This window comes from Paramormyrops kingsleyae, chromosome 11, assembly GCF_048594095.1.
Source record: "Paramormyrops kingsleyae isolate MSU_618 chromosome 11, PKINGS_0.4, whole genome shotgun sequence".
NCBI classification, from domain to species: domain Eukaryota; kingdom Metazoa; phylum Chordata; class Actinopteri; order Osteoglossiformes; family Mormyridae; genus Paramormyrops; species Paramormyrops kingsleyae.
This window is the reverse complement of record NC_132807.1, coordinates 22,177,446-22,190,250: the sequence shown is the minus strand read 5'-3', so window position 1 is coordinate 22,190,250 and position 12,805 is coordinate 22,177,446. Positions and strand designations below refer to the sequence as shown.

The 12,805-nt window shown below is 50.0% G+C and overlaps 1 protein-coding gene across 2 annotated transcripts; it reads left to right on the top strand.

Moving 5' to 3' along the window:
• On the top strand, positions 1-12,772 carry znf821 (zinc finger protein 821). 2 transcript variants are annotated; one of them, XM_023790711.2, is made up of 7 exons: positions 1-97; positions 2,132-2,301; positions 7,220-7,351; positions 7,483-7,604; positions 8,208-8,306; positions 8,572-8,738; positions 9,246-12,772. In XM_023790711.2, the coding sequence occupies exons 2-7, from the start codon at positions 2,262-2,264 to the stop codon at positions 9,973-9,975; spliced, it is 1,290 nt and encodes a 429-aa protein (XP_023646479.2). In that variant the 5' UTR covers positions 1-97; positions 2,132-2,261; the 3' UTR covers positions 9,976-12,772. The 2 variants fall into 2 exon arrangements, with proteins under 2 accessions (XP_023646479.2, XP_023646480.2); XM_023790712.2 differs by lacking the exon at positions 1-97 and adding an exon at positions 104-1,859.
• Positions 12,773-12,805: the final 33 nt, after the last annotated feature.

The following is a 12,805-nucleotide window of genomic DNA, read 5'->3' as shown; positions in this document are numbered from 1 at the left end:
GCCTATCCCTGTCATTGCACAAGGGAGCCACTTATTGGTCCCTCCATGGGAGAAGCAGAACATGCAGCATGTCCGATGTAGAAAGAATTCGGTACAGGTGCGTTTAGCAGACATTTGCGTTTTAGCTGAGGATAAATGTGCATTTAAGCCATTGCGATAAAATGTCGTGGTAGTTGGATGGGCGTGTCTTAAATGTGGAAGTGTTAGTATGGGCGCTGGCGCAGATTAATCGTTTACTAGCTTGGTTATCAGACGGCATGCTTGAGCGCTTTGCGTGTACCGTTTTTCATTACGTGGGTACTGCCTTTTGAAATATGTGTTCACATATTAATCATGTTAAGCTAAATGTCGGGTTTCCCAAAACATTTTACAATGTATTTCACCATTTCTCCCATATTAAGTTTGTGGATGGAGAGTACGTGTTCAGGTGTTAAAAATAGTTATTCCTCAAATTATACCGAAATAATAAATATGTGTGCACAATATTGTAGCTAAAATAATGTGCGTGATACAAAACAATATATGCTATTTTAATTTTGACGTGTATTTTATTTCGCGGCAGGATTTTTGCCTACTTGTTAACCATTAGTCAGATATATCTTACACCCTTAAAGAATATGCCATATGTGGGGCATAACTGAATCTAATTTAGTGTGTTACGTGGGAAATTCAGATCTTTAAATATATGTATTTCTATGTTGCATGTAGCTACTAGATAGTAATCCAAATGTATTCAACACACATTTATTTAATTAAAAAATTAATTTATGAAACTGCAAAGTGAAAATGACAGTTTTTAATGAAAAATGTGATTTAGTTAGGGCTATAGTATTGAGAATTTCTGAACAGTAGCTCTTTTTTTTACAAAGGCAGTCATTGGACGTGGTTTGTAATAATCTCAGATTGATGAAGATCGATGTATTTTTGTATCCTACTCCAGGTGACTACGTTCGCCTCTAAATTTAATAGGATGATTTATGCATTTCTTGCTTTAAATCCTAGATCAGACCAGTACGCCTTATTCATTTGGTTATGAAGTACCTTTACTAGTATCATAAAGTCGTTATTTATAACCTCAAACTAGATGTTGACTGCTCAATTCTTTTCCCAGTTCTGTCGTCCAGACACGCTTCAGATCATCTGAAATTGTACCGAATTACCTACATAAATTTCCACTAGAGGCCAGCATAAGATTATGGGGTGATAAATGGACGGGCTTTCCCTTAAACCCTTGGTAAAAACTGCTGACATGCGTTAAATCTCCTTATTTCGAAATGAATGTTCTCGAATCATGTCCTTCGTTGTTATACAAAACATCAAATGCATGGCTATGAAACCTATTTGGAAACGGAACTGTTTGAAATTATACTTAGATTTTATTCCATTATATAATTGTTTGGAAAACATTTCTGATTGATATAAATTCTCAGTTTTCTACATTATTTTGTTCAGCATGCGTGATGGAGGTCCTTAAAATACAATGAGGATAATATTGAGTTAAAATGTGCTATACCTTGTGCCAATCTGATATCTGAAGTATGATAGGCCTAGATGAAGGAAAACAGATGCATCTTTGATTCCCGTGCAAATGATATAACGAAAGCGTATTTATTTTATTAACGTAGACGTGTGTCGGATGGGCGAGGGTAAGCGAGGTCCTGCTAATAGTTTGCCAAGCTGATGATCCAATGGTCCTAGGGACTCACAACACCGAGGTCCGTCCTCCAGTAATTTGTTGTGTATCCCACAATTCGTTTCGGTGCGTCTTTTGTGAGCGGAGGAGCGACCTACGTGCTCGGCGAGTGTCTGCGGTGCATCTCTGCAGAGCCTTGGCAAGGCGACAGCGACACACATTCGGGGTAACCCGGGGCTGCTCGGGAAGGACCATCCCAACACGGGGCTGGATATTATTACATCGAATGCCTTTTTTTAAATATCCGTCTATAGCGTGAACGCCGATTTCATTTTAAACTTGCCGGTTAATGCGATGACTATGTAATCACTTTCAGGAGCCGATTAAACATCATCCAACTGAAATCGCATTTCTACCCGTATGTTCAATGAAGAGGATTGTATTTTGTCGCCACCGAAGCGAGCGCTTTTGAACACCGATTATTTGTATTTTTCTTAGATTTTTTCCCCCACATCTGACTCCCGAATGGGGGCTTTGTTAAGGAATATACATTGATCAAGAAAATAGGAAAATCTGTCGAGTTCAGGAGGAGATCGGAGTGTTTTTTCATCCGGGAGCTGGGGATAATATGTCCAGAAGAAAACAGACCAACCCCTTCAAAGTTAATTGTAGGTATCGCAGGTATTGTAATTGTTTTTTGATCGATACAATGTTTCATGTGCCAGCGCGACATTTGTTGCGACGGCTGTCCTCGGCTGCCGTAACCGGCCGTGGCAGCTCCGTGTGCCGTACTTCCCATCTTTTTACCCCCCCGTATCGGCTGTCCATGGACATCTCTTAAACGCTGGCCGTACAACCACATCAATTTCACTGCCGATCTTGGTGTATTGCACGGGTTTAGGTGGTGATACGGCAGTCAAAGGCGGAATAGGGCTGCCGTTTTGCGATGCCGGTGGCTGGTTCGATGTTGCTGTCGTCGTAAATCCCATAATATTCTACACACCTTTTGTTAAGTGCTGCATTTAAACACGCCGGTTTGTCACGCGTCCTGCTACGGGACGGGATGCTGATTACTGTTTTCATTTGCATCGCAAATAACACGTCTTTCGTTAGGCTACATGAAAGGCACATGGGCTACCGACAAAAAAATGATAGCATCTATGAATGAGTTTTAGCGCATTAAAAATTAGTCAGCCAGCGACGTCAGGTTCCCACGCATCACTCGCAAAATGCTGCAGGTCTAAGGTAGCGTTTTCTTTCTGTAGTGTAGTGCAAGTACATTAAAATTAAGTAACCTGCCGTTTGAAATTTATATTTGGTGGACATGGAAGGGACGCCTGCGGTAATAATCAACATATGAAAATAAATTCTCAGTATGAAACTAGATTTGCATACGACCTTTACACTGGTATACAAAGCAGAACGATGTAGCTATGGTTTGAGACCTTGTTTAAAGAAATATATATGGCCTTTATGTTTTCAGTCATGAATTTAAAGTCTGTAAAACGTTTTTTTTATGAAGGAGGAAAACCATTAAAGATTGATTGAGAACTTACTTGGAACCTACATTTCAGACACTAATATGCAGGTCTTAACATGGTGCTATCCTGACTAGTAATGTACAGGCATGTAGCGAGTGGCCGTTGACAGTTTTAGGATCCCTGGAGATTTTTGTAGTCTCTGTACAGCGACTCCTGAAAGCCTACAGTTATGGTCAGTTTGAATCCTTACATTGCCAAACCCATTTTCAATGTCCACCGTTAGCTTAGGAATGGCTATTACAGCAACAAGACTCTGGATTCCCCAGTACTTTATGCAGCCAAATTTCAAGTACAGTCACAGAACAAGCCAAACTGTGCCACCTCAAGGAAACTTGCTTTGATTACTACACTGTACTCAGTAAATACTTGGAGCTGAGGCTCATTAAAGCATTTACGTAGAGTATAATGCAGTTCTTTCAGAGTATCTTAGGCTAGTAACCTATTCAGAGTCTTCCGTTAACAAAGGTGCCCTTCATGGTTGGTTAGCTCAGCTACCTGCTGCTGATATGGACGTCTTCCATGAAGACATGGGTCTCCTTTACCGTTGACCCTGTTGACCAGCAGGAAAAGGCTTTGTTGGCGTTAAAGTCACGGTCAGCATGTTGACCGCGTCAGTGCACCTTCCTGGAATAAGGCAGGAGAACTCACTGCAATCCCACACGAGTGAGGGGGTTCGGGGCCCGGCATGCCGGGATGAGGTGACCGCGCCAGTGAGATCATTTAAAGTCTGCTTTTTCCGCCACTTCACAGCTGACCGCTGCCCGGGTGTGTTTACGTTCTGAAAAATATTGTCTTTCCGTGCCGGCTCTGCTTATGGGGGGAGACTGGGGAGTCAGATATCGCCGGTTCCCCTGTTGTCAGGCGGCCGTTGACATGCATGCCCGTCTCCATGTTACCCGCCACACGGGACGAAAGAGACACACTGGTTTTACTCAGCCGTGGCATATTAGTCATGGCCACTGACTAACCACTCCGTCACCTGAATCTCACCCTCGGTTTGTCTTCTCCACTCCCTTCCCTATACATTCTCTTACTTGAGCCATGATGGTTCATACCAGGGAAGCCCATACAAGGTGCTATTAGGGATTTGGATCCCTTCAAGGCCATCGTAGGTTACGCCCTTCAGTAGTTAGCAGCCCGCCCTTAAGCGTTTATAACTGTTTGCTAAAATTTGGCTCTTTTTCAGAACTCAGTGCTTAGTTATTAGACAGAATCTCCTGCCATGCCTGGAAGGAGGAGCTCAAAAATGCCGTTCAACGTGGGTGCGAACCTTGGCATTGTGTGTGTGTGTAGACATCTCTGGATTTTACCTCAGGTCTTTATTTGTTTTTTGGTATGTTGCCGTAAAACACCCTCTGTAACATACAGCTTTTCTCTTCGGCACGTTAAAGCTGATTTAGGTTTTTTGGTGTCAGTGTAAGGATTATATTGCAGAAAGTATGGCAAGTAATATTCATATTTGCATCGCATTTAACTGTCAACACGACAGCAGCTACTCCAGCTGGTACAGTGTATCTTTAGTTTTAGCACTTTAGTGAGACCGAACAATGTTTCTGGAATCCGATAGTCCTGGCCCTCCCAGGTGGGTGGCGTGTCGGCAAGGAGATGCCCAGCAGGGGAAATCTAATCACGCTTCTTGCGCTCATTTAGGAAGGGGGGGTTGGGGAGCCATCGGGCGGCGGTCTCGCAGTGCATGCGTTGTCGGCTGCGACATTCATGAATGGCTCCTTCACTCTCCGCAGACAGACCCGGCCGCTCGACTTCCTGCTTGCTTCGTGGACTTTTCCCATGGTCGGAGGTGTGATAATTTTAGATGTAGCATTTGACCCCAGCAGGCCCCGTGGGGAGAAGGAACTTTTGGAGAAGCGGGAGCCCAGATCATGTGACCCGTTGTCTGTCTGAAATGGAGCTAAGAAGCAGATGGTTGTGGGTTCGGGAATCATCCACTGCTTCAGCTCCACGCAGGCCAGAAAAATGGAGAACCCCGTCCATGACTGGAACATGACCCCCCCAGCTGCTGTTCCCCTATGGTTTCTGTAGGCTGGGGTATGTGTCTCTGTGTCGGGGGGTTGGGGGGCAGGGAGAAACGGTGTTGCAATTTTAGAGCACCCTCCTGCCCAGCGCCTCTGCAGCTCAGTATTTCCCCATTGTGTGTTTAGCCAAAACCCGCCATTCCCAAACTACCACTGCGGGCGCACTGCGAGCGCACTGCAACCTGCTTGTCGGCTGACGAGTTTGCTTCTTTGTCTGGTTTTACTGAGACACTGCGTCACCGCCTGCCTACAGACACACAGACTCGGAGAGATAACATCAGAATGATGGTGGTGGGGTGGGGAGGAAGGGAGAGACAGATGTACAGACGGCACTTGTGGGGGGGGGGCAGTTCTCATACATCAATTGCAGGGCTGTGCCATCGATGTGGCAGCTCTGGATCTGGGGCTGGCAGCGAAGGGCAAGGTGCTCCACCGCTTTCGGCTCCTGGAAACCCGAGAGTGGGCGGGGCCTCATGTGTGGCGGCAGGCCGGCGCCCCCTGCACCCCCCACGTGTTTTTGTAGGCCATAATTCATGCGAACGGTTCCGGGTGAGCGAGACGGGAGCCCACTGTGTACCCAACAGTGAGAAGTGTTGAGGCTGGATGGAATTATAACAGTGTGAGGGAGTCTGGGGACTTCTGGGGGACAGGGAGGGGTGTGTATTTAATTTGACTTCCTTCGCCGCCCCCACCCCAAAAAAAAATAGACCTTTACATTTAAATTATTAAGTTGTATCCCCCCCAATATCAAACAGGCACTAGAGGGACATAGGGACGAGTAGAATGTGCAGGAGGGGTCCGGTTAAGGGGGGGGGTCTGACAGAGGCATTCCAGAGAAGGAGCCGGCCAAGAGATAAGTGGGGGTTCTTGGTGTGTTTGGGAGAAGCGGGGGAAGGCGGGCTAGACGGAGGGGCCCGGGGCGAAGGCGCGAGCAGATCCCCAGGGCCGCGTCACTCAGGAAGGCTGGTAGGTCTCCAGGCTTCCTCTGGCTGTGGAGATTAACGGAGGCAGCCGTGAGACGGGCTGTCGAGGTGGGGGTGTGTGAGGCCAGCCTGGGCGTGCATGAGCGCCAGGGTCATGAGGCAGCGAGGTACAGCCGCATGCCGCAGGATATTCTGCATTTTTCATTTGCGCGCATGCGCCAGTGTGTGTGTGTGCATGTGCATGCGAGCCCTGCGGTTCTTGTGGAGGTATTCTCGCCCGTTAGCTCTGGGTAACCACGCCATCCTCACGGGGGAGTATTTTTACTCCAGTCCTACGCATCCAGGGCTGCAGCACCACATGCAGATCACTGCAGCATCGCTCTGCATGCAGGATTGCACTCCCACCAGGCAGGAACTGCAGTTCCCCCACATTTAAGCTATAGACCATATGTTCTGAGATCAGTTCTGGTGATTGAAGCCATTCACCAGCCCCTGTTAATTAATGGCCGTGTTTTCTTGAAATCCCCCAACCCTCCAGACCCCCTGGATCATACACAAAGATTTTTCTTACATGTGATCATTTTGTATCAGGTGAACGGAGAACTTCTTGAACCTTCCTGGAAAATGCCACCCCTGACATTTCTGTTCCAGGTTGTACTGATGACCAAGCAAAGTAAAGCTGTGCTGTACAGATTTTGATAGATCTCAGTGTTAACATCAGTATACCTGTCTGTCTGTAGTTTTAAGAATATCTATGTTCCCTTGTTTCTTGTTAATATTCTACCAAAGAGTATTGCTATACTGAAACATTTTCATTGAAACATTTTCCACAATAGATTATATTCCTGGAAATACATGTGCTATTAAAAACTAAACAGTGGTGCATATGTACAGCAGTAAAACAGTAGTGTAGATGATAACAGAAAGCTTAGTAAGTGAGAGTAAGCTGCAGTGAGAGAGATCAGGATGCTTGGCCCCGCCCCTTTTAGTAAGCCCCGCCTATCATTGTCTTGGTAGAATCATTATTACTTACCGTCCAGTGTTGGGCATGTATTCACGCCACTGAGAGGCTCTCCTGCCCCTTCCCAGGGTCGTTCCCCATAGCAGGGCTATCCGGCCCTGAGCACACAATGAACACTGAGGGCAGGGAAGACTTTGCCGAAGACAGCGAGTGTCACAGCAACAATTCCCAGGATCCGGGGGAGCAGGACAGTGTGACTGGTGAGTACAGGGGGCTCGGGATGCCGGGTGGTGAGGAGGAAGCCCCAGAGGGGGGTGCTCTCGGGTAGCCCTGGTGGGGCCAAACTCGCCGAGTCTGCCGGCGATGACAACACGGTCTCCTATCTGCGCAGACGACAGCGACAGCGATCCAGACAACCCTGGCGAGGACTCCTCCTCAAACACGTCGGCCGACGACAGCATGACGGGCGGCAAAACCGGCCACTGCTCCCTGCAAGGGGGGGAGGTGAAGGAGGTGAGCCGACCCCCAGACCTTCATGTCCGGGGCTTCTGTTAGGAGGCCGTCCGCCTCCCCCTGACTAAAGCTCCCTCACTGTCACAGCAGTGTATCACAGATCCCCCCCCATGTTGACGCAGACCTCCAGCTTCCTGGATGGCACTGTACCCCTCCCCCCCCCCCCCAAAAAAAAAACTGAGTGCCAGTGACCGCTTCTTTGAAATTGGCTTTCAGTCAACTATCGTTACATTTAGTTTTTAGAGACATTTATCCAAAGCACTGTACATTTATAAAAATAGCAGAATAAGAGAGTTGATAGGGCAGTTGGGGGTTAAGTACCTTGCTCAGGGGTCTTATGGTAAAACCACTCTGCTGACACTGGGATTTGAACTGCTAACCTTCCGGTGACCTGTCCTGAATATACTGATAGGATAGGTACAGGTACGGCACTGAATGCCCTGTGACTTACCGCCTACGTCAGAGCTCATCAAAACGGTTCCACACAGATAGCATGCAGGTGCTTGCTTCCAGAGCTAACAGTGCCTCCGCAGGCCAGAGTGTGCAGCTGACTGGGCAATTCTGATAGTCATGTGACGCCCCCCCCCCCCACTTGTCCCCCAGGAGAGGGAGGAGGGAAGCGAGTTGGGGAACAGCTACCTGTGTCCACTGTGCACCCTGGAGTTTGGCAGCCCAGAGCAGCTCATCGCTCACGTTTATCAGGTAAAGAACCCGGAGTGGGTGGGGAGGGGGGGGGAATGGTGTAGCTGGCAGCTGCAGACATGGAGTAGCGGGATAATTTGGCGGCGAAGCATCTGCGCGCGGTTTAACAGCACGGCTCCCTGCACGGCCAAATCTGTGTAATTATGCTGTCATCTCGCTGCGTGATGGAAGCATGAATTTTCCCATCCGTCCCTCCTTCGAATCACAGCGCCGTCGTTGTCTGGAATCAGGTTGGTTAATGTCCCATCCCCCCCCCCCCCGACAGCACACGGCGACGGTGGGCAGCAGTAAGAGCTACGTGTGCCCAGTGTGTGGCCGTGCCCTCAGCTCGCCCGGATCCCTCGGCCGCCACCTCCTCATCCACTCCGAGGACCGGCTGTCCAACTGCGCCGTGTGTGGGGCGCGCTTCACCAACACCAACAACTTCAACAGGTCTGCCCCCCCGCCCAGACACGCACACTCTTATCAAGTGCCTTGAGGCAAATGTGTTCTGAAAAGCACCATATAAAAATAAATTGGGTTATTGGGGGAAAACATTATATAACAGTAATTAAAGTTTCCTACACAATATGGCTAAGGATCCCAGATCTGACCGGAAAGCAAAATGCAAGCTGTTTGACATTTCGAACGTGGACGAGAAGCGTCTGGTTCCAGCCAGTGGTGGATCCTAGCAAGGACAAGATGGGCTATTGCCCAGGGCATCATCTGAGGCAGCCCCTACTCCCCTTCCTCATCTGCCCTGGCAGCCGTTTCCAGCCCCACTCTGACAACTTTTACCGTCTCCACCCACCCCAGTCTAGAAAAGTCTGGAACTTTAAAATGGAAAGTGCGTCAGAACCCTGAGATTTAGATACTTCTTAATGATGGCAGTTAATAGCAGGAATATTCTGTCCACCCCGCTAACGATTTCTCCTGGGTCTTCCGGCATTTTCCATGCAGGGAGAAGCTAAAGGAGTTTCTGAATGCGGGCAGCGGAGAGAGCAGCAGCGGCGATGAGGCATGCGGCCCAGGCGCGACGCTGCCCTCGCTGTCCGACAGCCTCCTGTCCCCGGGCCCCGCCCTGCCCTCACTCCCAGATGGCCTCAGCCCCCCCGGGGCTGGGCTGCCCCCGCTGGCCGATATCCTGGGCCCTACTCCAGTCTACCCGGCCGGGGTGCTACTGGTGTGCAACACCTGCGTGGCATACCAGCAGCTGGTGGAGTCGCAGTCGCCGTCCACGCGTAAGTGGGCTGTGCGGCGCAAGAACGAGCCGCAGGAGGCACGCGTGCAGCGGCTGGAGCGCGAGCGCACCGCCAAGAAGAGCAAACGGGCGCGCGAGACGGCTGAGGAGCGGGAGATGCGGCGGCTGCGCGACCGCGAGGCCAAGCGGCTGCAGCGCATGCAGGAAACGGAGGAGCAGCGGGCTCGCCGGCTTCAGCGCGACCGCGAGGCCATGCGTCTCAAGCGCGCCAACGAGACACCGGAGAAGAGGCAGGCGCGGCTGGTCCGCGAACGCGAGGCCAAGCGGCTCAAGCGGAGGCTAGAGAAGATCGACCCGTCGCTGCGGACACAGATCGAGCATGACCCTGCCGCCATGGCCGCCCTCACTGCAGACATGAGCCTCTTCCAGTTCCCCTGCCCCATGCCCTGCCCCCCGCTGGACGCTGGGCTCCTAATGAAGCTGCCCTAGGGCCGAGCCAGCCTGTACCATGTTCTCTCCTATGGGGGAAGGAGACAGGTATGCTGAGCTGGCTTGTACCACGTTCTCTCCCATGGGGGAGGGAGACAAACGTGCGTCACATCCACCTTGGGGAGGGGGGGACACCTCCCCAGCAAAGCACGCCCAATCAGGTTTGGCTCTAGCTTCAGGCGTCCAGCAGTACTACCTTCTGGACGTAAACTTAAAAGGATAAACACAGGGTCGAATCTCTCTAACCCCTCCCCCACACCCCAACCCTAACCTGAACTCTATGACATCATCAAGCATGCCCTGAAGATGATGTGCTGCTCTCCTGAAATGTCATACCCACTCTCCCCACGCCAAGCGCCTTGAGCGGGGGAGGGACGTCGCTCGCGACGGGATCCACATTCCACCCCTCACCCCTTCCATCTGCCTGCCTGCCGTTTCCCGGACGCGCCCCCCCCCAGCTGCCACTGCAGGTCACTGGCAGACTCACACCGACTGAATCCACATCTACCTCGCGTGAGGGTCTCGCGGTGCCCTCTTTTGCCCCTGGCCCTGTTCCGGACAGCTCCGTCGAGAAGTCGACACCACATCCTCCCGGAAAGCACTCTTCGCCTCACTCCTATGTCCTCCTCAAACCGGAGCCAACTCCCGGCGCTGCGTTGAGAAGACATTGACGGTTGGCGTGACTTCAACTCCTGTCTGTTCTCAAAAGAAGAAATCAGCGTCAGTGACCCAGGAGCCTGTGCAGTCTGCCCACTGCTGGCCTGGAGGACCCCCCCGGTCTCCCCCGCCCCCCCAAGCCTGTGGACCATGTACCTCACTGGTTCGGGACCCAGCAAACACTGCCAATCGCTAGTGTCTTCTCGCTCTCCTTATTGGTCACATTGACCTCCCTGAACCTGATTTTGCACATTGCTCCATGTAGGCTTCTGAGTGCTCCCAGGACATCCCAGATTCCCGGAAGAGGCCCAGTGAGAAACTTGGATGTCTTTAGCTGCTGTGTGTGTCCATTACCTCTATGAAGCCAGGAGGAGCTCCGTACTCCCTTTACGGGAGCTTGAGTCAGGAGCCGGGAGACACCCCAAGGAGCTCCCTTCCTGGCCCCCCTATGAAATGCATGCCCACATGGTCTTTGTCACGGATAAGTTCTTTTTATGTTATGCCCTACCCCCAATGCCTTTTAATTATGGATTGTAACTTATTTGAATGCTCAGTCTCTCTTGATCAATGACTAATGAAAGAATCTATTTGGTAATACAGCGTTTCAATGATCTAATTTGTCATCGTTCGGCATTATAATTGAACTGCGTCAAAGCAGAGAAAATCCGGTCATTACCAGGCTGCCAACCCGTTGGGAGTGATCGTTCTCATGAGATGTTTACTGAAGCTTCACCGAACGCACTACGGCGCCCGGTTCTGTTTGGGCCGTTCCAAGGAGGGAACCAGTTCGCTGTTCAGAATGGGCGCGGCCTTCTTCGGAAAGGCGGTGGTCTTCTTCGGAAAGGGTGCAGGTTTCGTCGCTCTGTAAAGCCGGCACCTGGGGTGGTTCCAACCGCTATGCAAATGACGGGAAAGTGACACTTAACTATGCAGATTGCGTGGCAAAAATGGGCACAAGCGTAACAAAAAAAATATATAGATATATATATATATATGCGTATAGATACCGTGCAACTGCAACTCAGACAATGCAACTCTGTGGCGCTGTTGTGGAGCCTGAGCTCTCAGATGTGACGGGACAGAGTCTTCGGTAACCATTTTACCTCCGGTATGGAGCCGGTCTGCATGGTTCCGGTGCAGACCTGCAAGGATTACAGGCCCGGGAGACCAACTCCAAGCTGAAGCCTCACACTCAGTCACAGCAACTCAAGCGAGCCAACTGTTTAGCAACAAAATCCTCCTGTAAGCTGTTGTTTTTGGCATCCACCTGTTTATTAGTGGGAACTCATTTCTGAATCCGTTTCACTACGTGCATAAATTACCTCAGTTTCCCTTTACTGTATGCTGCCTGCACGCTAGAGGGTCGCGCATCATCACCGTCTGTGAAGCCGACCAATCCGGACACGCGTGCCGAGCCGGGGACCCACGGCAGCCAATCAGCACGTCCGGGATACTTTGAAGTCTGGCGGCGGGATCCCGGGGGTGTCCGCCCCACCCCGCCGCCAGACTGGATTAGCTCAGCACTGCATGTTTGCAAAATTACGATTTGAAGCGACGCTCGTCAAAGTATGTTTCTAGCGTCTGACAGTGACGATATGCTTGCCCTTTTTTTTCCCCCCCAAAATGTTCTGGCCTTCTGCTAGATTTTCAGGAAGATCAATGTTCATGTTTACAAAAAAAACAACAAACCCTGACAAAGGCCAAAATAAAATGATTGAAAAACAAAACAAAAAAAAAGATGGATGGGTGTGTCATTCTATGTGGGACCCAGTTCTGGACTAAGATGTACAGGTGAAAATAAAACACCAGGGAGTTTTTCTTGTGTCTCCATGTGTCTTTGGGTCCCTGTTTCTGCACCATGTGAACAGAGAACATCTTATAAAATAAAATACCCTAGATTTGCTCTATAACAGTGTTTCTCAAGCCAGTCCATGGAGACTCCCAGACAGTCCACATTTTTCCTCCCTTCCAACATCCATCACACCTGAACCAATCAATCAAGAACACCGGATACCTGGTAACACAATGACAGTACAACACACACCCTTGGAGCAAAAACTGACTGCTCTGTATCTAAGATGCATTCTGGCCGTGTTCTCTCTCCAGACGCATGCTTTCATCTTCCACAAAAGGCTCGTTTGCCAAGATGAAGTCATGGCAAAAGAGAATGTGC

What these genes read in the sequence shown, in the direction of transcription:
- znf821 (XM_023790711.2), top strand. Translation starts at nt 2,262, where the DNA reads ATGTCCAGAAGAAAACAGACCAACCCCTTCAAAGTTAATT. An exon ending in CAACCCCTTCAAAGTTAATT is followed by an intron (nt 2,302 to 7,219) that starts GTAGGTATCGCA and finishes GCCCCTTCCCAG; the next exon opens with GGTCGTTCCCCATAGCAGGG. An exon ending in TCATCGCTCACGTTTATCAG is followed by an intron (nt 8,307 to 8,571) that starts GTAAAGAACCCG and finishes CCCCCCCGACAG; the next exon opens with CACACGGCGACGGTGGGCAG.